At 43.2% G+C, this 27,819-nt stretch overlaps 2 protein-coding genes across 2 annotated transcripts; both read left to right on the top strand.

The window, feature by feature from the left end:
* Nucleotides 1-13,150: 13,150 nt before the first annotated feature.
* MELLADRAFT_110281 (uncharacterized protein) lies at nt 13,151-14,907 on the top strand (the record flags this gene model as incomplete). Its single annotated transcript, XM_007414486.1, has 3 exons — nt 13,151-13,319; nt 13,440-13,658; nt 13,730-14,907. The coding sequence occupies 3 exons, from the start codon at nt 13,151-13,153 to the stop codon at nt 14,905-14,907; spliced, it is 1,566 nt and encodes a 521-aa protein (XP_007414548.1).
* Nucleotides 14,908-19,807: 4,900 nt separating this feature from the next.
* Nucleotides 19,808-22,554, top strand: MELLADRAFT_72818 (uncharacterized protein; the record flags this gene model as incomplete). The annotated part of the gene is made up of 12 exons (XM_007414487.1): nt 19,808-20,071; nt 20,175-20,239; nt 20,351-20,427; nt 20,521-20,583; nt 20,668-20,781; nt 20,944-21,090; nt 21,174-21,349; nt 21,444-21,512; nt 21,588-21,740; nt 21,801-21,860; nt 21,944-21,978; nt 22,059-22,554. The coding sequence occupies 12 exons, from the start codon at nt 19,967-19,969 to the stop codon at nt 22,192-22,194; spliced, it is 1,200 nt and encodes a 399-aa protein (XP_007414549.1).
* Between the last annotated feature and the right edge of the window lie 5,265 nt (nt 22,555-27,819).

Here is a 27,819-nt window from a genome sequence, read left to right as displayed (position 1 = left end):
CCATACTTTGAACCTTCTATCATAGATAGGAAGATCAAATTTGTCTGCCAGCTTCCTTCTCAGCATTCAGCCGGTGATTTATGTTTGAGTGAAATAACTGAAGATACAAAAGGTTCAACTAAATCACTCAGTCGTCATCTCGAACAAATTCATAGAATGTCATCAAACAAAAAATTCCGCCAGCAGACTGAGGGAGCATCCAAAGTGGTTTGTTTATAGTTATATTTTGGTGTGGCATTTCATTTTTGGGTGCCACAAGCTGATATCTTGAGTCATTCTTGTTTTAGGAACCTTTGACACCTGATTCTTTCAAGAAAATGCTGGTCAAGATGTGCGTAGAAGATGAGATGCCCTTTCAATTTGTCAGCTCAGATGCATTTCAGAAGCTCTTGTTACTTGTGAATCCAAATATCAAGTCTTTTTTTATATCCCCTACTGGGAGCTCAATTGTTCAGAATATCCTCACCTGACAAAGCTTGCACAAGCCATACTTGCCATTCCGGCAACAAGTGTCCCTTCGGAAAGCTCGTTTTCTTCCGCGGGTCGTGTCATGGACGACTCCAGATGCGCAATGAAAACTTACACCCTCATGGAACAAGTGTGCTTGAAGAGCTGGATGAAAGTGTTTCCATGAATCTTTACGAAATTCATCTTGTCTCAAACTTCTGATTCAAACCTCTGATCGATCTCAAACTTCTGATCGATCGCAAATTCTGATCAATCACAAATTCTGATCGATTGCAAAGTTCTGATCGACTTTCTTTTTTTTGTGTTAACCAAGATCTCTCGATCTGACTCGGTTTCCAAAATCTCTTTCTGTTTGATCAAACTTCTAATGTACATACACCTACTCGAAGTTTTTGTTTCAGTCTCCTTTTGAAATTGAGAGCGTAAGTCTTCACCAAGATTGTTCACTTTCAAGATCAATCCAGATACCTCATATTGTGACTCACTTGCTCAAGAAGATAGAAGATGCTGGTATGAGCAAACAAGAACTTTCAGCAATCTAACTTGATTGCTCAACTTCCTGCTTGATAACTATTGACTGTGGTGTGCTTTTTCTAAGTTTCTTACAGATTTTGATGCTGATAAGCAGCTTTCTAATCCTTTTCTGATTGGTGGACTGATGATTATGATCGAGCAATCGACAGACGCGAATCATGATCATGAGAGCCGATTGCTTTCTCCCAATCGGCGCAAAGTTTACAGGCCCTGAAGTGGCCATGCGGCGCCTTCAGGACATGGCGAGGGCATGGCCTGCGCCCTGGCCCTCGCCCTGCCCGAGAGCATGGCGCCACGTGGCTTCGTGGCTTCGGGTGTGAGCGTGACTTGAATGTGTCAAAAAAAAAATTCTTTCATATCAAAAGCCTGTCCTGTCTCCGCTGTTTGACCAAACAACACAAAATATCCCCTAAATCAGCCTTGTCAATGCAAATCACTACAAATTTATCTTCCACGACTTTAATCCGAGTTTTTTTAAGGAGCCAGATCACTGCCAGATCACTCATGAGTAATGAGTAACCCTTCTCAGTTGGCTTGAGAGTCTACTCGGATGAAGTAGTATCCCATTGGAGTACTTCGCCTGAGTGAGTCGGGTTTATGCCCTGGCACTCGTAGTCGGGTCTAAACAGAGTCGCTGTGGCTTGAGCCTTAACCGGCGTCAAATTCGTCTGAGTACTTCACTCAGTCTCAGCGTGCTGACTTCGGGACTCACGTGGAGTGCCTCGGACCCGGTTTCTAGTAACCGAGTAGAGTAGCACTCACACCTGCATCCCTGGACCGACTTCCTCGGTGTTTTTTTGATGGATATGTGCGTCTAACAGAGGCGCACAAAAAATTTCTTTGAATCAAGAAATTTCACAATTAGGGAGAAAAGTTTTATAAAGACTGCGAGGCCAGGGATGCAGGTGTGAGTCTGAGTGTACTCTACTGACACCCACTCAGGACGGGTTTTGCCCCGGTACCGCAGTACAGGGACTCCCGATGTGGAGACAGTATGAGCTGTACTCCACATCGGAAAACCCACTTGCCTGCGTAAATTGATTACGCAGGACTCAGGTGCGCCCTCTCTCCCTCCCTAATACCCACTACCCAGTTCCACCTCGATTCGTGTTTGGATGAGTCTCCACTCAACAATACTCAGCCAAACACTCATCTATGTAGGAAGCAGGAGAAGTAATTTACCACGCTATAGGATTCACAATATCGATTCAAGATTCCGACACCGGTTTCGATATACCAATGATCTATTTGGACCGCCACCATCGAGCACCTTTATCAAGCCCACCCTTTGATTTCGATTGTCCCCTCCTAGTCACACCCAATCCTGCAATCACTTTGGCCATCACCCTCACTGCCAACATATTCACCTCGGATTACAAAATCCAAGGTATCCTCGGATGCAAAACCTCGGACAGAAGCTTCCCGAGGTTTTGATCCGAGGTTATTTCCAGGGCAAAAAAATACCTTGGGCGAAAACCTCGGACAAGGTCTGTCCGAGGATTTGCCTCCAATGATGCCTTGGATTTCTCAACCCGAGGCATCTATGCTGGCAGTGCCTCGAATTACCCACCCTTGCGCAATCACTTCTCAGTGACCGGCGACAACGCATCGTCTAACCGAGCAATGGTGAAGCTCTTATCCGACCGCTATGCCACAATTGGCATTCACTGGCCCTTTGAATCTCTCTTCCACGGTTGCATGTGCCATGTCATCAATTTAGTCGCTAAAGACTTTCTTGATGGCATGGGGGAGTTGACCGATGCCGATCTTGAAGCCTTTGAAACCTCCGGACTTGCTGAAAATCCACTATCTTTCGAACCCGAAGAGCTTCCTACTCCCAACACCGATGACGACCCTGCTGCTTTAAACCCAGGTGGTGAAATGGATGACTCTAGACCCGGAAACGGTCTCACCCCAGAAGAATTTAACTTCAGCCAACCAATGCATGAAGACGTCACCCCGGGGTCTGAAACTCGCCCTCAAGAATCGCCTACAGCTGTCATATCTTCTTGCAAAAAAAACACCACTATCGTTAGCCGAATCTGCGCCTTGGACACCCATATTCGAAAAATCCCTCAAGAGCTTGAGGAGTTCATCAAGATTCGCAACAGTGTGCACGATCCGCTTCCCCTTCCCCTCAGCTGCCCTCCAACACAATGGAATTATTTCTACTATGTTGCGAGTAACTTCGCTTCAAAATTTCATTTTGATGATCTTCTTTACTTATGTAACTTGTTTGGACATCATCCAGGTCAAACAAATCCTTGAGCTCAAGAAGTCCCTGGACCTGTACACCTCTGACCCAAAACGCGCGAAACTGGCCATTTCCGACGCCGATTGGGCGACCATCAAGTACATGATGCCTATCCTAGACATGTTTGAAACGTCAACCCAGATCTTCCAATCCAATGAAGCGACTAAACAACATGTGCTTCCTGTCCTATGGGCCCTTCAGAAGGTCCTCCAGACCAATCAGAAGGTGCCTGGTGTTTGGGGACGAGCTTGCAAACGCGCTGAGGACAAGTTAGTGAAGTATTTGGTTTGAGAGGAGGCTAACCACCAGACTTTGGTGGCTACCCTCCTCGACCCAGCCTGTCGAGACACCGACTTCCGAAACCACTTCGATGTCGAGATTGTTGCCAAACGCTCCCTCCGAGACGAGTATGAACTTTGGAAGCCCAGCCCCACCGAAAGCGGCAATGACTCACCACCACCTGAGGCCGAAACCCGAACCCGTGGGAACAAGCATATGCAAGGTATTTACACCCTTCTGGGAACCTCGAGTATCCATCCTCAAAACCACAACCACCGTGAAACCGACGAGGTAACTCGATACCTACGAGGCAAGGAACCAGTCCTCCCCAATGAGACCATTGGTGAATATTGGACCGTAAGTCTCACTGTCTTTATGAGTTTACGCTTCGTAATCTCACGCATTACATGCTGACCTTGTTTGTTCTCATTTCCCGCGCATGTCCAAACCTGGTGGCCTTCCAGTCTTGGCCCAGATTGCGCTGCAACACCTGACGATTGCGGCATCAGGCGCGTCAGTGGAGAGGGTGTTCTCCATTTCCGGGAACATCGCCGTTCCTTCTCGAGGTCGCCTAGAGACGGACATCATTTGCCACCTGGTTTTGGTGCGACACTGGCTTGCAAACGAGCAAGCTACAGTCCCTGTGGGGAACGTCGCCCCGCACGTTGAATAACGAGGGTCTTTTATTCCTCCATCCAAATGTAGAGCAATTGTCTATTTACATTACATATTTGTATCCTGACCCTTATATCCCCACTCGTATTCAAATGCTCTAAATCAAAGTGCTGAGCCCTGGAAGTGAAATTGCAATTGATCCCAAAGTGACCTTGAGATTTAAAGTGCATCCCGCGTCTTTGCGAGCATACCCTCAAAGTTGTGAGTTTCCTCATGAGTAATTTGTACTCACGAGCGAAAGGCACATGAGCCTACTCTGAATGAGTAGACTCTTAGTGCCTTGTGCTTCTACTGCGGGTCATATTGAGTCCCGCTGTTCACTTTGTTCTCGACCCCAAAAATTGGTTGAGTATGTTACTCAAAGTGTAACTTACACTTGGAGTACCATTTTGGAGTCTCTGGCACCTGGACCCGACGGACTGAGTCCGAGTCTACTCATACAGTTGCTCCAGTCTAGTCACGACCAGAGCCCGGCCCCGGCCCCGGGACCCAAATGTTGGGGGGTCCCAGTAATACCCAAAAAAAATTTTGCAGGGGTTTTTTTCGGTGAAAGTTCTTTTTCTTCACTCTATCACTGCATACTTCACCCTTGTATTGTAAAAATACAAGTCTATGCTGTTCTGTACCCCAGGAGTTGTGATGAGAGGTGCTCCACCTACTTACTTAAGGTACATAAGTGACAGCTTAAGTGGCTACCTAAGGATTTAAATACTTAAGTAAGGTACTTAAGGACTTAATATTAGGTCCATTAGGTACCTAGACCCAAATGTTGGAGGTTTGTAAAAATAAAAAAAAATTGGCCAAGCAGATTGACTCACCAAGTCATTTCTGACACAAACACCCCCCTTAGAGCCCAAAAATGACTTTTTACACATGATTTGTAAGTAAGAGTTCAGTGTGTAAACTTGTGTAATCAAATTTTGATTTTGCAGAGCGAGTCTGGTCGTGACTAGACTGGAGCAACTGTACCTGCATCCCTGTGCGAGGCTCTCCACCAAAAAGGCCTTTTTTTTTTCATTGTTTTAAGTGTTTTTGTAGCCGTTAGGCTATCAAACACTTGTTAATATGTCCAGCACCGGTAAAACCCCTCTGGCTGTGTCAGGGGAAAGGGTTGCTGTTGGCTGTTTCATCTAGTATACATGTTTGATAGTGGGTAGGGTGATATAGTGCGATGAAGTAGGGAGGTAAAGAAAAAGCTATTCTGGTGGTTGGGTTTTGTTTGGTGGTAGTGGTTGGTCGGTGGCTTTCGCCCAGACCCATCGATTTGCGAATCTCCATGTGGAGTTGCAGTAGTTGGCTATGATTTTAAAGCATTTGGGGTCATGAAGCATGCGTTTGTTCAGTTTGGCGGAACATTCGTGTAAGTCGTGTTCGAGTTTGTTTCGATGTTGTTCGTGGTTCTGGCAGATGAAAAGAAAGTGTTCAACATTTTCAATGCCTTCTTGGCAGTCACATACCGGGTCAATTGGTTGTTTGAATCTGTTTGAGTATGCGTTGAGAGGAGCGTGGCCTGATCTTAATTGAGTGATCGTCGCTACTTCGTGCTTGAGGAGCTTTGAGAGCCCGTCGAGGTGTTTTTTAGGCTGTGGTTTGTGCCCGAGTCGAGTTAATTCCTTCTCGTCGAAAATTTCTGTTTGTTCTTTTCTCCATTCCTTGATGGCTGCTAGAAAGCCTGCGGTATTGGGGGTGTTAGTGAATGTGCTCGGAAGTGAGCGCTTTGCTAGTGAGTTAGCAATCTTATCTGCCTCTTTGTTTCCTGGTATTCCTTTGTGACCAGGGCACCACCTCACAGTGATGCGCATGTTTGGGAATCCTTGATGTAAGCATTTCAGAGCCTTGAATGTTTTTTGTCGGTTATCTAAAGAAGAGACCGATGATGAGTTAGAGTGTAGGTCTTTTACTACACCTTGGTTATCGAGTACCACGCTCGTTCAACGTGTACCCGGTGTTGCCCTTTCGAGAGCTATCTGGAGACCTAGCTGTACCCCTTGGTATTCGGCTTGGTATATGCCGTGGGATCGTGCTGGGCCTAGATGTTCTGATTTTGAGGTGTTGTTGTTAGCGCACCAAGCTGCCGCCGCTGTAGTTTTTTTGGGGATGCGAGAGCCATCCGAAAAGATTAGTAAGTGCTGGGCTGATGGTTTTAGTTGTAGGGTATTGATTTTGGCTATGTTCTCGTCTTCTTGTAAGACCGTCGAGTAATTCGGGGGTCTTATAAGAGTTGATGCTGGGTCGACTGGGAGTTGCGTTATGAATTCTTCAAATTGCTCGTGGAGAGGGTGCTGAAAGAAGTGATGAAAAGGATTTCTGTGGCTTCTTGGGTTTGTAATTTGTGCCTGCTGGATGAGCTGAAAGAAAGGGTGAGTTCTTGATTTAGCTAGGGATCGTGCCATAAAACTCAGACCTTTGCTCTGGAGGCGAGCTTTGGCTGGGACGAGGTTGAGGTCGTGGCGAAGAAAAGCCGCAGGGGTTGTGCTGAGGGCGCCCAGTGCCGCTCTAGCACATATATTATCGATGGTGGTTAGTTGATCGGTGAAGAATTTCGAGGGTTCCGTTGGGAGCCAAGCCATTGTGCCATAATCGGTGGCCGCATGGATGGTTGTTGTCATGAGTATCCTGAAAAGGTGTGGTGGGATTCCCCATCCCGTCTTTGAAAGACCGGCGAGGAACCCCGCACGCTGACGTCCTTTAGCTATAACATCAAGGCGTTGTTGTTTGAAACTTAGCTTATCATCAATCTTGACTCCGAGCCATTTGGCCGAAGATGAGGGCTGGATCTGCTTCCTATCTGCAAAGTCGATTGTGGGGATGATTGTGGGGGGCTGGAGGCTGAAGAGAACCCAAAAGGTCTTCTTCGTGTCGAAAATGGCACCGTGGTCGCGAGCCCATTGTTGTTGTCGGTATGAGAGTGTTCGCATTTGGGAACTAAGCTGGTGTGTATCATTGGCTGAGGACAATAGCACCACGTTGTCTATGAAGCCTAGTGCTGAAGCCGTGGGGATATTGTCAGTTATTTCTAGAAGGGATGAGTTGTATAAGAGATAGAGCAGAGGTGACAGCGGCGAGCCCTGTGGCAGGCCGTGGTCGAGTGAGAAAGGGTCTGACTCAAACCCGTTGAAGGTGAGGGTTGTCGTTCTTGTTGTGAGGAAGTCGTATATGATATTGAGCGTTTGGGTATGGATGCCTTTCTTCTCGAGTGTGTCTAGGAGGCGCGGGTGGTGTACAGATGGAAAGGCAGATTTGACGTCTGCAAATAGAGCGCCAACTACCTTTCCTCTGGACCACTCTTGTTTGATCCAGGAGACCAGGTGGACCAGCGCTTCTTGGCTGGATCTATTGGGTCTTCCTCCGTAGTGTCCGTCGTGAATGAATTTGAGCTTCTCGGCATGTCCTGATAAATGGACTGTCAGCAGCTTTTCGTATATCTTGCTGAGTGTTACCAATAAAGCGATTGGTCGGTAAGCGGAAGCCTGGGTGTAATCGGGCTTTCCTGGTTTTGGTATCATCACTGTGACCGCCTTCTTCCAGGCTCGTGGAATAAGACCAGTTATAGTGATGCATTGGAAGAGAAACTTTACGTGTGTTTTAACTTTGTCCCAGACGAGCTTCCAGACCCAGTTCTGGATGCCGTCACCTCCTGGGGCTTTCTTGGGCGGGCTGTCGTTCACAATGGCTGCTATTGACTCAGCGGTGATGACAGAAAGGAATGTGGGTGTTGTTTCCTCCGAAGGGCGGTCAGAGATTGGGAAAACCAGGTGGTTCGTGCTGTCTAGGCGGCACGGCGCTGTTGCTACACATGTAGCTGCAAATAATGCTTCAGCTTTTTCTTTGTTAGTTGAGCAGGTGCGTCCATCATCGGTGATGATGGTACTTACTAGCAACGAGGCCTTGCGGCCTGACGCTATCCTTTTTGCTTGGAACAAGTTGGTGTGGTCGACACTCGATAGGAATTGTCTCCAGGAAGCCTCCTTTGCTTTGTCGATGGCACGATTGAAGGCGTTGCGTGCCCTCTTGTAGGCCTGTTGTGAGTCGGTGGTGCGGTCCTTTTTTGCTGCACGGCGAAGTCTTGTAGCTTCTCGTTGGAGTGGATCCAGTATGTCGGGGCGCCACCATGCCTTGTGCTTACCGTAAGTAGCCTTTTTTGGCGAGTTGTTGTTTAAGCCTTCGACAATGGCTTGTCGTAAAGATTCGTCGAATTTTTCAATGTCGTCTCGTGTGACTAATGGGATTAGTTTAGGAAGGGAAGTCGTTAGTTCATGTTTTAGGAATGCACTGTCAACCTTATTCCAATTTCTCTTCTCTTTTGATTGTGATTTGGATAAGTCTTCATCGCCCGCTTTCGTGGAAAAAATAGTGATGATTGCTTGATGGTCGGATTGATGGCTAACTAAGTCGTCTTCATCAATATAGCAGGTGATTGTGGTGTCGTCGAAGTCTTCGTTGACCCAAACTTGGTCAATGGAGGTACCCTCCGTGTTTGCCGATCGTACCCCAAAGGTGGGTATCCCTTTTGGTGACCGTAGGCTGAGGCTCCATTCGGTGAGCATTTCAATCAGTTTGTCGGAGTTCTTATCATTGACTTTACTGTGGCTTGGGTTCCATAAGGGTGAGTGAAGATTGGCGTCAGTGGTACAGATTGTTGGAAGGAGTTGAGTGGCTAAGGGAGCGGTTTGAAGCAGTTCAGTGAACGCTTCGAAACCTTCAAGCGTGTTTTGGGGGTTATATACACTGGCTACTAGGAAGGTGTAGCCGCTAATGGTTACAGTACCCGCCGCTAGATTTCTAGACGGCGAGAATATTGGATTGATGATGGGATTTAAGGCTTGCTTGACATATAAACAAGCCCTTGGTCTGTCCACCTCTGTTAGGGAGCGCGGGGTAGGACATATGAGGGACCAATTAGCAAGATTGAGTGGTAGGTTGTCAATGGGATTTACGTAAGGTTCTTGTAATGAAATGATTGAGAAAAGTGAAGTGAGTTCTGAGTTGAAAAGTGAGTGTGTGACATATTTGGAATGCTTGCAGTTCAACTGAAGAACGCCTGCTGAATTGTTAATATTGAGTTTCTCCTTAAGCTGATTCTCTAACATTGAGTTTGAGATGAATTAGCTTGGGCTACCACTTTGATATATGGCGAGGAGCTGGGATTGTGAGGTGGGAATTGACTAGTGATTCTCACCGGGCATGTGGGGGCAAATGGGTGATGGAGAAAATCAGCGTGATCTTCCTTGAAGAGGCGTGGCAAGTTGGAGCTTGGGTCTGCTTTCAATTTGCCGCGTGCACAGGCAATGCATTTCATAGCAGAAGAACCTTTCACAGGACAATTGTGAGAATGATGTTCTCCAGAGCAAAACGGGCACATAGGAGCTATTTTACATGCTGCCGCTGTGTGACCCACACCTTGGCAATTAAAGCACCGGGTGGGAGGAGGTCCACTGAGCTCTGTTCGGTGACGTCCTCTCCCTTGCCACACTTTTGTGCGTGCTGCTAGGGTGGCCTCATTTAGCATCTTGAACCCTATTAGCAAGGAGGAATGCCGCTTTGCTGTGTCATCAGCCGTATCTTTCTTTAACCACCTCACGAAGAGGGCGTTATCAAGGAGATCGCCGTTGCAGATCTTGAGAAGATCAATATCTTCTGGGCGAGTAGGGTTGAACGTGGTAGGTATGCCATGTACAATTATGGAGTGCACCTCCTGCTTCAAAGCTAGGTTCGGTGAAACTTTAGGTAACCAGCACGTTACTTGACCACGTAACGCCTGGACCTGTTTTTGGGAATCCAGATAGATCACCAGGTCATTCGACGGGTGACGGTGGATATTCCTGACCATGATGGTGGACGTGTTTTCCGTAGTGACTTTTATATTTTGTTCTTTCAGAACCGCGTTAAGGCTTCTGATAAGCTCAGGAATTGTTTTTCCTGCACCTGATATGTTTTTCGGATCTTGTTGAGTGAGTGTGATCAAAGCTTCAGACTTTGATCGCACGTTTTGTTTTGGTTGAGCACGAAAGCTCGGCTGACTCTGTTGGTTAGGGCGTTGGGATCCCTCTGATGCGTGTTTTGAAGCAGCCAAGGCATATGAGCTCTTTGCTTGGCCTGGCTGCTGTTGTTGCGGCGGTTGGTTCTGGCTTGGTAGAACCACAGATGCCAGCTTGGCCACTTGTTCGGTGAGTGCGTCCAGTTTGGCTGACCACGTTTCGTTTTGGAACTCAAATTGAGCTTCTGGAACAAGAGAGGAGGGGGAGGGAGCGGGGGCTGTCTGACGAAGCGGATCGAATGCCACTCGTCGAGCCTCATTGCGGCTGGCTTGCTCCTGGATCAACCCAGTGAGCACGAGGATGTCGGCGGCAGATTCAACATCTACGCTGACCGTTTTGGCTCGTTTCGATTTGGGAAGCAAAGTTGCTCTTGATACATCGAGCAACTTTTGGATCAAAACTCCAAGGTGTTTAGTCGAGGCACTAGAGCCTCCTGGAAACAACCTAGTGATCCGAGTCGATCGAGGGGTTCCTGTGAGTTCCTCTGTCTCTTCAAGAGGGTTCGGTGACGGTGCCCTTTGTTGGTGTCGTTTCCTCAAGCCTTCCAGCAGAGCTGGGGTGCTTGATGCGGGACCGATGAGGGCTTGGGAGGGGAGGGAGACCTTATCGATAGGTTTGTTGATGGTCCTGGGAGTCGTCGGACGTGTTTTGGGGGTGGTCATCATCCTTTCACCCGTCAGGTCAGACGCGACCAACGCATCCATCGCGTCATCATAGGTCGACACATTGTCCCGAGCAATCGAGACATCCTGAATATCAGGGTCCGGAGGTCCTTTGTCCATCGGGGATCGCGACAGGAGGGGGAAGATAGAGAGAATTGATGAAAGAATCGAGAGAAAGTGAGAGAAAGCAGAGAATTGGAGGACTGCCGGAGGTTGGGATTCGCGGGAATGGGAATGGCCTGTACGACCCTGTACTCATTGCCACGTTTCAGTCCAGAGGTTGACTTCTTCGTAAACATTCTTCCCATCGGCCTGCATTCATTGAAACAAATTGAAACTGTACTTTGTTCATCTTTTTAATGCTTTTTGAGTGCAGTGATGCAGTGCGCAACATATGACTATCTCAATTTTCAATGATGACCGATCGTTACTTTCTCCTGTGAGTAGATCACAACATCCTATGAAGGTCTTATGAGTTCTTTCTTCAAATGATTTCATTTTGTAAATAAGCCAATTCTTCACCAAAAAAATAATACTGAAATGTATTGATCAAAACTTACTCTCTATCAACGATGAATAAGATACCAGCATGATTGACCGACCCAGTCATGGAAACCAATCCGATGAATATACGACCCAGTTGATAGCATAGCCTGGCCCAGCTGAGCCATCTGGTGCAGCCATGCTGCTCAGGGAAAGATGAAATACATACGTATCGCAAGTTGATCGCCTGTATGCATGTCAGGCGTAGCTGAGCAATCCACTGTCGACCGGCACGATTAACTTGTGATATGCCTAGCCCAAGGCATTGTAGAGGCCTTGCATCTCGGCAATGAGATGCAAGGCCTCATTGAGCGCACAATGTAAATAAGAACGAAGCAATGGTTGGAAAGTGTCTTTCACTAAATCCCAACATTGCTATCACTAATTCTTCCTCCAATCTTGCCATCACTTATCATGCTTTTCACGACCTTTATACACAACCTCCGAACCGAAAACCCTTCACTTTTCCAAACTCTTCACATCGAGGACCTTGCTCAGTTCTTATCGCTCGCATCTGACCTGGTCAATCGCAACGCAGAAGGTCTCGGACTTCGAAGTGATAGGAGGCCTCATCGATTCCTTGAAGACAGCCTTCCAGTACGACTTGTCACTTCTCTACATGGTTGTTAATGCAGTTTTTCAAAAATTTCTGACGCGTTTTGGGATGTGTTTGAGCTAGTAGACTAGAGCGCTAGCTGGAATTATCAAGACAGTAGCCTTGCCGGATTGGGTGTTGGGTATATTCTGTACGTCAATTCATTTGTACAGTACCCAATCCCAATCCCATCCCATTCCCAATCTCCGGCAATCCTCTGGTGCTCCCAGAGAAAGTGAGGTTGTTTTGCGGAAAATTGATTAGGAGAATAGGTTGGATGACTACTTGCGCAGTCACGGAGGGGGTCACGTGACAAATTACAAAAATTTGGTACGAGACGAAATCCTCTAAAATGCGGCGTAATCGTATGAGGCACGCAAGGAGATTGCTCTTGTCCATACTCACGGATGTCAAGAATACAGTTTAGGAATTCGCGAAGTTCCTTCCCAAAAGGGAAATAAGAACTCGAAGAGGAACTTGTAGAGTTCCTAAGATTATGTAAGCCCGTCTGTTTACATAAAATCTCGAGCAGAAATCTCAGCTGAAGAGAATTCCTACCAAGGAGCGTTATAAGAAGGGAATGGTTACCTACAACCTTTTGTCCTTCCTTCCCTTCGCGCGCTCCCGTTTTCTTGATTCCTCTTTTCTCCTGAGACTACTACCAATAGTCTCGACAGACTCAAGTCTTAAATTTCAATTTTTAAATTTTTCTCAAATTTTCCGGAATAAAAGAGTAACAACAAATCGAAAAACTCCAAAGAAACAAAATCCAAGACTTATAACAGCATCAGTAGTAAACTGAAAATACAAGAAACAAACAAGTTTTACTCCAGATCTGTAATTTAAATTTTCAATAAACATAGTTAACCCATAATTTAGCGTCCCAACATTCATTCTTCCGTCCTGTTCAAACTTCCTTGGCGCCTTACAACACCTTATCCATCTTCCCTTTATTTCTCTTCTTTCCTACGTTATCTTGCATCTTCATCGCTATTACACGTACCTCGTTCAACTTCCTCGAAGTAACCCCTAGTAACCCAATACAATCATCGCACCTTTATTACCCCGAATAAAAGAGTAATCATCTAAAAGCTTCAACGCAATGACAGATAAAACCACCTCTTCATCGAGATCTCGGAAAGCAAACGCTCCTATTAGCAAAGAGAACTCCAATACCATTAACACAGCAAACAATATAGAAGCTGGTGAAAGTAGCCTAGTAACTAGTATATTAACTAGCGGCCTAAAACAACAGGATAATTCACAAAGAGGTGAGCGAGTATGTCTCAACCTAATGTAATGATGATAATCATATAAACTAAAGGAACCGAAACAATTCTAATAAAATGATTGTACAACAGAAGACCAAAGCATCGACGCACCATCTGTAGATAAGTCGAATGCGAATCAGTTAGAACAGACGTCCGAGCGACGAGATGACAATACACAACAAACGACAAGCTTGTCCAAGAGCCCGAGAAAGAACGTAACAACATCTAGACCCGATAGTCAATCAAAGTCAATAGCCCTATCGAAAGGCAAAGCACCGGAAATCATCGGTGAAGACTACATATCCATACTATCCGGAAAGCCATCCAATGCATTGAACAGTGAGTTTACACAAAGAAATGTAACGGTAATGACAAGTTTAAACTAACTTACGACTTTAAATAAATATTAGATCATGATCAAGTCACCCGGAAGTCGACAAGTGTAGAATGCGAAGCGTCGAAATCGATTGACCTAGTAGATGAGGTGGATTTAAACGACAGTGGTTCAGTCTGGAAGCACGCCTTATCATTGGCAGCTGAAGGTTCTATTGAAGAAGCAACGATGTATTTCAAAATCCACGCCACGTTGTCATGTAAATCGAATAAGAAGATTAAGGATCTAGAAGACCATCCAAGCAGCACACTGTCCGAATCAAATGCAGAAGTGGTAACTGAAGGAGGAATAACCTTCATTCCCGGAGCAATAACTTCACACACCGACATCGGCTTCACTCCGTACTTCGACCGAAACTTACGTGAACTGAAAGGCCCAATCCCCCTAACGATCTTTAACAAACATTGGCAAGATCTAGCCAACGGGTATCATGTTGAGAAAAGAGTCAAAACCGATAACATCAACAAAGACACAACGACTTACACAGGATACCCATACCCACACGAGATGACCCAATCCTACTCAATGTGGAATGTAAACTATCGTAACTTCGTCACCACTCTTCGAGATGTCTATAAGTTCAAGTTGTTCGCGTCTTGGGCGGAAGCTCACCAAGCAAATGTCGAGTTCTATCACGCTAGAGACAATTGGATGACGGCTTTCCGGTACGATATCAAGATCAGAATGAACGCTTTCGCTTTCAGAGTTTCCGAAAACGGGAAAACAGCACCACCTGACATATCTCAACGAAGAGACGACGTTGCAGCGCTATGTTTTGCTGAGTCAAGACGCCTAGATGAAGGATCCTTCACAGACAACCCTTACGCGAAAGGTGGAGCGCGTTTCGGATTTGATTGGACAACTGGTTTACCAAGATCCTCGAACAATTCTTCATCTCACAACATTAATTCTCATTCATACAACCAGAACAACTCCTCTCTGAATCATAACAATTTGAATTCCTTCCATTCAAACAATGGGCCTGTAAACGACAATCAGTCTTCAAACTATCATCAGAACCCTCACGGTAGTACCAGTAATAATCACAGAAGGCCTAGCAATCGTCATGAAAATAGTCATCATAACGGTAGAGGAAGAAGCGGTTATAACGGACGAAACTTTGATCCAAACTACGCCGCAAAGAAAGATGCATTAGCTGCTGCTAAACAAGCGCAGAATGGTAACTCCGGGTAAGGGACTATTTCTGATCTCTTCCAACTCCCAAACATTTACATTTCCTGTGGATATGTTGTTTTTCTAAAAATTCTTGTGATAATCGTACACTTTCTATACACTCCTTAAAGAGGAAATAAAACAATGTTGATCCAAATGCTACATGTAACGCTTCAAAACATGTTTTTCTCGTCCTTCCAAACCTTTCAAATTATAATTGAATTGATTCTTACTGTATATGAATTTTCCTTTTTCTTCTACACTCCCTTGATCCGCAATGCAGAAACTCAAGTTGTCACATAAACAAATTGAGACAAGGAGACCATGTTAACCGAGAGAAGAGAGAAAACGACAGAGTGATTGAGAATCTGGCTGACAAGAACGAAACAAGATTAAGAAATCAGAAAAGGCCCTTGAGTAATGATCAAGATAGAGCGATGATAGTCAAGAAAGGCGAAAAACCGAGAAATTGGCCAACAAAAGTCCAGTGCGAAATGAACATTCCAGCATGGGAAAAGGCATTAAATAACGCAAGGTTACTACCAGAGTTTCAAGACGTCTTAGATGGGTTTAAGCATGGCTTCGATCAGGGTATCCCGGATCACGTTATTAGGGATCACGAAACAGGGAAAGTACTCCCTTTTTATACACCACCTAATCATTCATCAGCTCGATTGGCAGAAGAGAAAATACGACAATCGATACTGAAAGAAGTGAAAGCGAAAAGGCTTATTGGACCTTTTACTCGAGAACAAATGTCAACGATGTACCCGTTCTTTAGGACGAGCCCCATGGGGGCTGTGATAAACGGAGATGGCTCTCTACGACCCATAAACGATTTATCATTCCCGAAGAACAACCCGAATTTACCTTCTGTAAACTCTTTCGTAGACGCGAAGAAGTTTGAGACCACTTGGGACGATTTCAAAATCGTAGCAGCATTTTTCAGGTCTTCAAATGAGAAGTGGTTATTAGCTATCTTTGATTGGGAAAAGGCGTATCGCCAGATCCCAACTTTGATGTCACAATGGCCTTATTTATTAGTACTAGATTTAGACAACAAAATTTATGTAGACACTAGGATAACTTTTGGCGGGGTTGCAGGATGTGGCTCCTTTGGCAGACCTGAAGATGCATGGAAAAAGATCATGATAGCAGAATTTGATTTATTTACAGTGTTTAGATGGGTTGATGATAACCTTTTCGTGAAAAGGCTCATGTCATCAACAAATATGGACGACATCGTGAAACGATCACAAGAATTAGGTGTATTAACGAATACAACGAAGTGCTCAAATTTCGCACACGAACAAAAGTTCATCGGTTTTGTATGGAATGGAATAGAGAAGACCGTACGCCTTCCAGAAGAAAAGCTAATTCAAAGGAAGGAACAAGTACAAGAATTCTTATCAGGAACAACGTTCTCATTCGACCAAGTAGAAGTGATAACAGGCAGATTGACACACGTGTCATACGTATTACCCCAGCTGAAATGTTACCTGAATAGCCTACACAGATGGAAAGCGGCTTGGGTACATAGATTCGCAAAACAGAAATTACCGGAAGACGTCAAAGAAGATCTATTGTTTTGGAAAGATACACTAGACTCATTTAAAAACCTCAGACTTATCCCAGTAACGAACCCAATCGAAATTAATTGGGTAGGGGACGCGTCTACTTCCTTCGGAATAGCTGTACTAATTGGTGAAAAATGGTGTCAGTACAAGTTAAAAGAAGGTTGGGAAGCGTTATCACCTATTAAGAGAGGCATAGCTTGGCTTGAAACAGTGGCTATAAGGTTAGGCACTTTAATGTTAATTGAAATGAAATGGCCACGCGGACAACGTCTAAACGTATGGACAGACAATACAACATGTGAAGATACATTAAGGAAACGGAAATCAAGAGATAGAAGTGTTAACGAAGAATGGAAAATAATCCAAAACCTACTAATCTCACATCAGATAGATATAAATCCTCTACGAGTTGTATCAGACGAAAACGACGCAGATAAATTATCAAGGGGAATAAAAACTGAGCATCAGGAAGGAAATAGGATACAATTCCACCTTCCAGAAGACCTGTCCAAGTTCATGGAAATAACACAGTAAGTTAATATCCAAATATCGGGTAAATACAGTAGATAAGACACTGATGATCCGAAACTTATAATATCCATCTCTTGTGACGAACACTTCAAACAAAAAGATATAGGACAAAGTCATCAACTATCGAGAAGGGTTGTCTACCACCAGGCCGTTGAGAGAGAGCGGATACTATGTATGATCCTTGAAGTAAGATGAGAATATAAACTTGTCAAGCTAGGTAACATAATTACGGTACTCAAAGCAACTATGTACGCGTACATAGTTGCCGTACATAGTTTTTTTTTGGCGGGCGAAATACTTCGAATATACTTCTTTTGTTTTTTTCCCCGCCAAAAAAAACTATGTACGCAAACTATGTACGCGTACATATGTAGCTTTGAGTACCGCAAATGTAGAGCAATGAAATTGATACATTAAAAAGCATGAGAGACTTAACCGTGAGAAATAGTCGCGATAGAATAGAGCCAAAAGCCCCCAAGTGAGTTTTGTGGGAAGTTATAAGAACATCTACAAATAGAGGTAAAGAGATCAATTGTGAAATGTTCTGTCTCGAAGTAACTCCTAGAAACCTATCGATTAACATCTCCTGTTAAAAGCATTACCATCCAAGAACCGATGAAGTCTTTAGAAGAGAAACTCCATATTCAAGAGTTCTTATCTGGATCCGATCAAGAAAAGTTATCGACACTACAAGCACACCTATTAAGAGGATGGAGACCAAATACACTACATAGCTACAACAGTGCCGTGAAGAAATTCATCCAGTTCTACGAAAGAGAGAAGAAGAAACCGTTCAAGCTACCCGCTTCACCAGATGATATATACGATTTTTGCTTAAGCGTAGGACGAACCGAAGTAAATGATTCAAAGGACGCGGTACTAGCTAAGACAATCGCGAAATACATCAGCGGACTACAGGCGTGGCATTTATTCCACAAAGTTAAATACCCACATCAGTCGAAGGAAATCGTGAAAATAATGTTACGAGCATCAGGGAAAGCAGATGCAGAGACCCCAAAGAAACAACTGAAACCAGCCGTCATGATATATCACCTGTTGGCACTAGATCACGCCTTACGAGACCAATCGACTAGAGATCAAGCTATTCTGGACTGTGTCTTATGCGCATTCTGGGGAATGGCAAGATTGGCGGAGTTGACATACGAAGAACGAGACGGACTCCCGCCAAAGGCGACATCAGTTTTAGCTGAAGATGCCACCCAACCGCGCAATGGATTATCTAACATCATACTAGTCGTCAGAGGCGCAAAAACAGCGCAACACGGCGAACACCAAAACATACTTCTAAACGCACAACAGAACCGCCTTTGCCCAGTCAAAGCCGTACTACGACGACTGGAACTTATAAGAGACCCACAAGAGGCCCTATTTGGTTATCGCGACGAGAAAGGAAATCGCTTCAACCTGACCAGAAGTGTCGTTGTAAATAGATGTCAACAGATATGGAAAGCACACGGCTGGAATTCAATTTCAGGCCACTCATTTCGGGTAGGAGGTGCTTCTCTAAGATTGAATCTGGGCGTTTCGAAAGAAGACATCAAATGCCTGGGACGCTGGACCTCAGACTGTTACAAGCTATACTTGAGAGATTATTCAGACGATGATAGAAGGAAAACAGTTTCAATAATAAAAATGCTACACGTCGAAGCAGAAATGGAACAGATTGATCATAAGTGTGGGTTTAGCTCTGGCTCAGGCTTATTGATAAATCCGAGTTTTGGGTAGATCACTAACCCCTCACTTCATGCTCTTCCTATTTATCCTGTAGTCTCGTCTAGGTGTCGGGACTCCCTAACCCCTTGTTGCAAATAGTTAGGTATCTATCAGCTGCCCTACGCGGCTTCTTCAATAAAAGCCTGTATTTGCACTTCGTAGAGTTAGGAAGACCCCCTCACCCAAACACTTGTAGAGTATACAAGCGTACACTTAGCAACACTGTAGTAAAGAAATAAAGAAAGAAATAAGTGTATCAAAGAAGATACGAAATAATTGACTAAAAATTATTAGAAGTTCTAATAAATGACAACCCATAGTTAATCACAAATTAACTAAGGTTAATAGCTCCCTATTGAGTCTGAAAGAAAGTAAGAGATATGGAAGGCTTGACCCTCACAGGCCAGGAGAGCCTTCGTTGTCCTGAGTCCTCGCTGGGGCTCGGTCGCGAGCGACCGCGTGGGACTCTGATGAGTTTGGTTCTTTTTCCGCTCGCACCCCAAATCCCTCTGTACCTCACTTCTCCCATAAAATCCGACTTCTATGATCCGACTCTCCGCAAATCACACACCTCGATGATCAACTGATCCATAATACATCTCCCCTATTATGCTACAAACCGTACTGTAGGGAACCAGGAAATGACATAACTCACGTTCAGTCTCAACAAAGATATCATGGGTTAGAATAGTCCTTTTTGGGCGATTTCTTTGAGCCTCTGCCCAAGCAGAGCACGAGCCGCTGTTAGTTACCTAAGCTCAGAGGACAAAACCCTTTGTTCGATTCGATCACTTGAAGCTAGTAAATGAAAAATACGAACAGGGTCCAAGTGTGAAACAAAAGTCAAAAAACCTCAACTTGAGATGCCCTAGTCAAGGGGATCACATAAGAAACCAGCGAGAATTTCTCTCTAAATCTATGCTATAGTTCAGCGGATTTACATGATCCCAACACTTCGAATCACCTGCTTGGCACCCCCGCGGTGGTGTAAATGTACGTTTGGGCGGAGAACTGACGCTGTGCCATGGGTTCAGATTCCAGAAGAGATCGCGCTTCGTTAACTGGGTATCTTCAATGTGGCTTTGGAACACTTGATTCCCATGGTGCTTTTCGAAGCTAGAACACTGAATATGTTTTCCTGAAGATCACAACTCACGCACCTGGATAGAGCCTTTCATATAGCACTAGAACCTTTGATTATTCAACTTTGATCACTCCTTTTTCACTCAACTTCGAGAATGATACGCCCTGATGAAACCAGTGTGATCAAGTTTGTTCTCAGTCTACCGCCAACCACAAATCCGTATTCAGCAACGGCCGATTACCTCGAAAGTGTTTCTCGAGTATGTCATACGTTCTTCATTGATCATTTGATCAATTTTTTCCAGCTTACTGATCTCGAGAAATCTTTCCTGTGTTCTTTTTGGTCTTTATTCGCGTGGGTAGCCATGCAGTACATTGCCCATTTGGTCCAGGTGGCTAATACGACTCGTGTTGCTTTCTTATGTGTTGTGAGTCATGCATTCGATTGGATGTTGGATGATATTTTGGTTTTCACAGAGGATGGAAAAGGTGGATAACAAAGATTGATAAGGTCTCTCATATCCGACTCTTTTCGAAAGGATGTTTTTTCAAACTGCCCGCCCGCTTTACATCCGAATCAAGACGAGGAAATTCGACATCATTGGTTTCAATACATGTACGCACTCAACTTGAATTGTTTTTTTAATGTTCACCCTTCCATTCATATCCATGTCACGATAAGATACTCATATTTGGGTCGAGAGATCAGTGAACCTGATTAAGATAGACACCGCAAATCACCTGACCGCCGGTTACCTTCTATATAGCACTCGTCAGTCCAACGATCTGCTCTTTTACATTCTTTGACTCTCCAGGAGGTCATGTAACTGACCTGTATTCTTCTGTTGAAATGAAGTGTCGATAATTAATCTGATCTGGAGAGATCTATCACTTAGTGGCTACACAAGCCCGATACCTTCTGACTTCATAGATTGCACCAAGTCTCTCGTTTCGCTTACCCTTTCATGGTAAGAGAATTTATCTCAAAGAAATCATTCCATTTTGATGAAAGACTGATGGATTTCTTCATTTTTGAAGGAGTAAGTTCTATATCTGAGGGTGTCTCAAAAAAGAATGTTTTCTAGGACTATTGATCATCAACTGATGTTGGGTGACATCTGTCATGATTCAGTGTTTCTCTGGATCTGTATCTCTCATAGCCTCCTGGTCAGATGGAAACCCCTCGAAGAGCATCCATTAGAGAAAGCAAGGTATATGTCACCCAAGTCTGCATGGTTACTTAACGGGGGTTTCTTCGTGACGATCTTGTGGCCCTATGGTCAGTCCGAAAATCCTCAGGCTTCATAAACCATTTAAAATTTGATTCGAAGATTCATAGAAGTTGAACATTCTTTTTCACAGTACCTGTGATCTTCTCATCCTTTCGAGTTGTAGCTGAAGAGACCAAAATCGTCGAGGTTTTGAAACCTGTCATAATCGCTCTTCGTAAATCATCACACGCATATTCTCCAAGTGATTATAACACATTGGGTTTGTTGAGCACCTTAATTCCTGGAAGAGAAGCTTTTGATCATGCAGTCAGTTTAAATCTGATAACACTTAATAAAGTGATTCTTAACCATTGAGTTAACAAGAAACCCACCACGATCAAAACCCTTTGAAATTCAATAGGATTCACTTGTAGTTCCGTTTCGGATTGTGATCTTCTGTTACCTGATTAGTGCTTCGATCCTGTGTATAGTGAGTGTAGTGGGTGTTGAAGAAAGAAAAGCAAAGAGGTGTTACTAATATAGATCCTTAATTTCTTGAAATCAGGCTTACCCTCCAATCCTTCTACATACGTTCAAAGGAATGAATCAAAGCGGTAAGACGACTGCTTCAGTTAGAAGTCAGAAAGGATCAGTGGTCATCCATTCTTTCTTGGCATTCACCTCTACGCTATGGAATGTGCCTATTCTGATTTGGACGGTAAGTAGAGTTTTCATGATGATGTTTTGAGGCTAGGATCACTTATAAAGTTATCATTAGTTGGAATTCCAAAGCTATAGTTTTATTTATGATTCATTGTGGTGGACTATGATCATTTTGGTGCGTAATTTAAAATCAGATATATCCGAATGTTTTAACTAACCAAAGGATTTTTTTGATGGTATATTTTGGAAATGGGTTAGGGAATCGATGGGATCTTGGCAATCACCGGAAATATGTGAGTAGGATCTTTAAAAGTCTATGTCAGATTTAAATCAATTATTATCTCATACTAAACATCTCATGCTCTTATTCCAGAATTATATTCCTTACTCATTCCACCGCTCAAAGCGGTTCATCAAGCGGTTCATCAAGCGGTTCGGAAACCTGTTCTGATTCATCACGAGCTATTACTTTTGAAGATCAAAAGACTATGTCGGTATCATCCTCCTGATATGATGTTTTACAAATTCATGAAAGGGTTTTCCACTTATCATTTAATCTTATCAAACCATTGGCAAGTTAACTTGATCCGAATCTTTTGAGCGGTTATCTAAATCTGTATAGTCCATTCAATCAAGATTTCATAATTACCTCTTTATCCATCAGAACTTCCTCATCTATCACATTGACAATATCTTATTTCAAAGAATCAAAGTTTCTTTCTCTTTTGTGAATTTCTTCAACACCCTTCTTACAAATCAAAGTTCATTCATTGTTGATATATACTTCACAGATAGTCCTCATATACTTCGTTTTATAATTGAGCACATTCCTTGTTTTTCTGCAAAGCATGAGCAGTTCGTAAAAGGATTAGATTGAGTGGTTAGAAAGGCAACTTGGAGTCTGTTTCAAACCATCTTGGTATCAATGAAGAAACAAATAAAGTGATCTTGATGACATAATACAGATGGTTAATTTAAAACAGTTTCTTAAGATGAACAAGTTTCATTTGTACAAAACTTGAAAGATCACATGGAATTTTATCAGATCTCAATACTCTCTAAAGTAATACAAAGTATTACCTTCTTATGTAGATCAACTAACAAAGACCAAAACACGCACAATAATTTCCATCACTTCCACCAATGGAAATCAACCCAAGCCGCTATATCAAATGCACCTGGGCTTCACTCCAAGTGCATCAAGTCCAGCTTTTATGGTTGATCTCATCTTGTGACAGACACACCTAACGGACATAAATTTTGGATTTCAAGCAAAGTGATGCCCTGACTTCAATACTTTGTTGCAGAGTTGATGTCACCTTTGGCGTCCTAGAGTCAGATTGTTGCTTCCTGAATCCTGAATCAGAAACCCCAGCTAGCATGTGATAGCATGAAGTATGTTAAGACTATGCAATGACAAAATTCAAATCAAAGGAAAAAATTATGATAAAACTCATCTTTTGATAAAGTTTATTCTGTCTTAAAATCTTACACAACAAGCTTCAAGCTCAAGTGTTGAACTATTTAGCTCAAATCTTCTTGATTTACAAGATTGAGGCACCAATGAATGTGGGCAGATTACCTTTCACTGTCAAAATATCTTGTATCAAACAAAATTTGTGGTCTAATATCTAGGATGAGAATGAAAAACAGTAGAATAAGCAAATCTGGCTAGCGCAGAACGGTGCTGTTGCCTCCTTACCTGGGACTCACAAAATCCGGGTAGCTACGCCCCGTGCTGACCTTTTTCAGCCGGGATTTTACCTGTCGCGCTTTCCGCCACTGTATCAGCCTCGAGCGTGGTCACGCTACTTTCAAGCTTTGGATACAAGAAGTCTGATCATCTTACCTCAAGCCCTCAAGCCACCAAAGTTTTGAATTATCATACATACTCCCATCCAATTCTGTGATGCCAAACACCTCTCAGATTAGATCATCTGATCATATACAAGTTCAATCAATCAATCAATCAATTGAGTGTGGCATTCATTCATGGCGCACGTTAATGGATATGGATCCGGTGGGATATCGATATCATTTCTTGAACTATGGTGGTTGTTGAAAGAGGGTTGGCTATGGTGGTACAAAGGTCCACATCTTTCCTCATTTTTTTATCCCAATTGATTATCGTTATCTTTTTTATTGATCTTGACTGACCTGTGTCTTAATCAAATACTTCAATCTTTCTCCAACCCATCTATCAAACTCATCTGTCTTCTTCAATTGTATTAATCAAACCAGCCATGTCTCAACAACCCACCCTTGATTCTTTTGTGTCCTCTGGATACAAGACCGATAATGGTCGTGCTCCTCCTAGACGCTCTGGTCGTATGATTACGCTGGCTAGAAGAGTACCCGGTATGATTACCACTCCTTTGGATTCTCGTCGTGGTATTTTTGATGGAGTCTGAGATGTGAGGGACGCTCACGTTCACCGACAATGTGAGCAATCGGCCTCGTTACCAGGTAATTCACCACCTCGTGAACTACCTCATGGTAAATTGATTACAGGTTTACATCTTTCATCCACTGTAAGCTATTCTTACTGATACATCTATCATGCACCTGGTCCAATCACAATACTAATCAATATCCTCATAGCCTTTTATGAATTCCAGGCGCCGTGACCAATCAAGCCCGCTCAGTTTCTTTTTCAAATTACGGAATGGAAAACAGACCTTCAACTTTGTCAAGAGGTTGGCAGGTAAGTGATGTTTTGAATCATCTATCATTCTATTGTATTTATTGATTTTCCAATCGCAACTCTTCTATCATCCACAGTTACCACCTCCAGGTCCACCCAAAGTGGACTTGGCACAAGACTCAGATGAAGCTAATGAACGTCTCAGGAAAAGGAAACATAACCAGCCTGTCCCTGAGGAGCATGATTTTCCATACACTCATTTTGGTCCTCCCTTCCATAAAGAAAATGATGTATGTTTTTTCTATTCTAATCTGTTTCATCTCTTTCAATTTCATCTCTTTATTTGATTTCTCTTTTGATTTCATCTCTTTATTTAATTTCTTTGTTTCCTTCAATTTCATTCCGTGATTTGATTTCATTCACTGATATCATCTGACAATTGTAGCCACACAACCAACCTGGCCTATCCTACCCATGCCTCTGGTGTAGGAAGGTGGTTCGAGTCAGTGCAAGCTCTTGTTGATCCAATCTTAAGTCCCACTGAGATGGGAACAAACAGGTTGGTAAGTCGGGTGCTGGATGTCCTTGGCGTGAACAGGCGATAGCGGCTGGTGCCAATCTCCCTCCCACCAAACTTTTCTGTGTATCCAATGTCAACAGGAAGAGCATTGAAGCTTGCTGGTGTCTTTTGTCACCGCAGCACCCAAGTTTTCAAATCACACTTTAAATCAGTGTTTGGCGGTTTGGCAAGTTGCCTAGGCTTTGTGTCAGGAAGGGCATACACCGACATAGCCGTATATCTCCTTCCTCACAGTCAAACCTTATTACATACATATAACTACATGTAATTCAACAATCACATGTAGTAATAAGCTGAAAGAACTCGTAACAAATGATTACATGAAGTTAAAAACATGTAATCATCAATTACACGAGTAATACACATAGTACTTTATTTCTACTATTCTTTTTTCACTTATCACTTTCTCTTAAACTCAATTCAGTTTCTATTTTTCTCTATTTTTGTGTATTCAAAAGATGGTCAATATTCAATAAACAAAATACTCACGGATCAGTTTGGAAGATGATCCTAAAGTGATTTGTTTTATGATAATCTTTCTAATAACCACGTCCTAGTTCAAGCGATTAAGTTGGATTGGGAACCCAACTTAGTAGCTGTTCATCTAAAACTGATCTTCTTGGCATGTGATGTCCGCCAAGAAGGGAGGTCTAGGGCTCTCGTGCTACAAGGAAGGGTTGTAATAGAATGAATTACAAGGGTGAATCAGGGATCATGGGAATTAAAGATCAGTAATACTAAAAAGTAGATCATTACATGCGCAGATCTTGTTGTAATGATCATATGTGATCATCTATGGATCATTGATCAGTTGTAAACAGGAGATGTTCACATTAGCCTCCTTATTTGCATTTTCTTATGTTTCTGTGCACTTTCTGCTTGTTCTGATGGGTATATAAACCCTTGCCTTTGTCTTATTTCTTTTGTTCCTCATCCTTTACAATAACCAATCAAGTTTACCAAGCTTTATAAACCAATCAATCCGTCCATAACAACCTCCAAAAGCCCTTACAAGTCCCTTATAAGCCCTTTTAGTGTTAGTATCCACGGATCTTGTCTTTATTCTGCTATCTCTCTCTTGATTACTATTGTCAACTGCTGTCCTACATATGTAAATCATATGTAATTAACCTGTAACAGTTCTATATAAACTATTACACGGTTATTTCCTTGCTCAATAAGCTTCCTTATTGACACTTTGCCATTCAAACAAATCAACAACCCGATCCTGGAGTCCATTATGTATTGGTTGTGTCCGAAAGCACATGTCTATGGTCAAAAATGGTCAGCAGAGGAAGCAAGACAATTATATCTTCCACTCCGAGACTTGGTGATCAAACAGGAACTCAAGGTCAGCATAATTTTTTACATCCTTTTATATTCAGTCTTCCATTTTGACTTACTCAATTTCTCTCACTTCCTTTCTTTTTCTCCAGAACCTAGATAGCAAGTTTTGCTTGATCCAAGACGTTTGGACTGTGAAGGGAAACTTGCATGCATTCATTGGTGCATTGGTCACCTACATCAAGAAAGATTGGACTTGTGTAGTCCAAAATTTGCCCTTAGAGTTAGTTGCATGGCATCACAATGGCCTTCCATTGGCTGAGCCTATGGTGACCCTTCTGAAGAAGAATAATCTGTATTAAAAGATGAGTTTACATTCTTCTATTCTTTTCATATCTGTTATTTGTCCCTTTTCCCATTAGTCCTAATGAAAATTGTGATTTTACATGCTTGCTGGCGTGTCCAATTCAGGTAGTAATAACTAGGGCTGTCAACGCCACCGGCGCTCCGCCCGGGATAGCGGCAGCGCAGCAATAGAGAAGCGCCCGCCCCGCCCGCGCTATGGGTTTCACCGGATAGCGGGTCCATGACCCCCGCTATAGCTATGGCCCCGCCACCCATCAAGATAGCGGTTTTTTCATCCGCACTCTATAGCGCAGTTCCGCAGTGCTATGCGGTGTCACAGCGCCCACAAGCATGTAGCGCCATGGCACCACATAGCGACTCATAGCGCGCAGAGAGTCACGGTTCCCATCTTTGTTTGTTCTTCAATCAATTCATCAAGACTTCAAGGCTCATACTCAATCTACCGGTTACAATTTATTTCTGCTCAATTTTTTTGTCAGCAACTTACATCTACACTTTTTGGAACAACATACAAAGAGGAAAAATCAAGATGCCTACTAAACCGGCTGGATCATTCTTTCATACTTCAGCTCAAGTCACACCTTACTAAATTCAAAAGTTGTTCAAATTTATCACATAATTTTGATCTTGATGAATTGATTTTAGTTACTAATCAAATTCAAGGAATTGTAGAAGATCAAAGTGGTGGTAAATTGGAGAAAAAGTTTGATGGACTTGTGGTACCTGAAATTGACTTAGATGGTTTTGTTGGATATGATTACTTCAATGGCTGATGAGATAAAGGTATGGTTTTTCATGATTTTTACTCCTGTACTCTAATGCTCTCTCCTACAATTGCATCTTCATCGACTTGAATTAATACCAAGTTTATGGGAGAAACTAACTGATCAAGTTATCCAAAGTGGTCTCACTGAAACCCAATGAAGAGGTAGATTGGAATGATCATTGGTACCATCAATCTGTCCTTCTGGATCGAAAGTTTCACTTTTACTTCATGGAGCTTGTACCGCTGCTGGAGCCAAATGCTCAAGCCAAATCATTTTGTTACAAAATCAACCAATTGCTTTTATCATCGGTTTCAGTTCACCACATGATCTCTTTGAAATGATTGAATACATTCTGTTTAAATTGAATATTTAAATACATCAACTTGAGTTTTTGATCACTTACTTTGAATCACCTAAGATTGAAATTGGTATGAGCTGGGTTAAATCGGTTGAAACAAAGTGTACGTAGTAATCTACTCTTCATTTTTCTATA

The sequence above is a fragment of the Melampsora larici-populina genome, assembly GCF_000204055.1.
Source record: "Melampsora larici-populina 98AG31 unplaced genomic scaffold MELLAscaffold_43, whole genome shotgun sequence".
Lineage (NCBI taxonomy): Eukaryota > Fungi > Basidiomycota > Pucciniomycetes > Pucciniales > Melampsoraceae > Melampsora > Melampsora laricis-populina.
The sequence above is the reverse complement of the archived record's forward strand: the minus strand, read 5'-3'. Positions and strand labels throughout refer to the sequence as shown.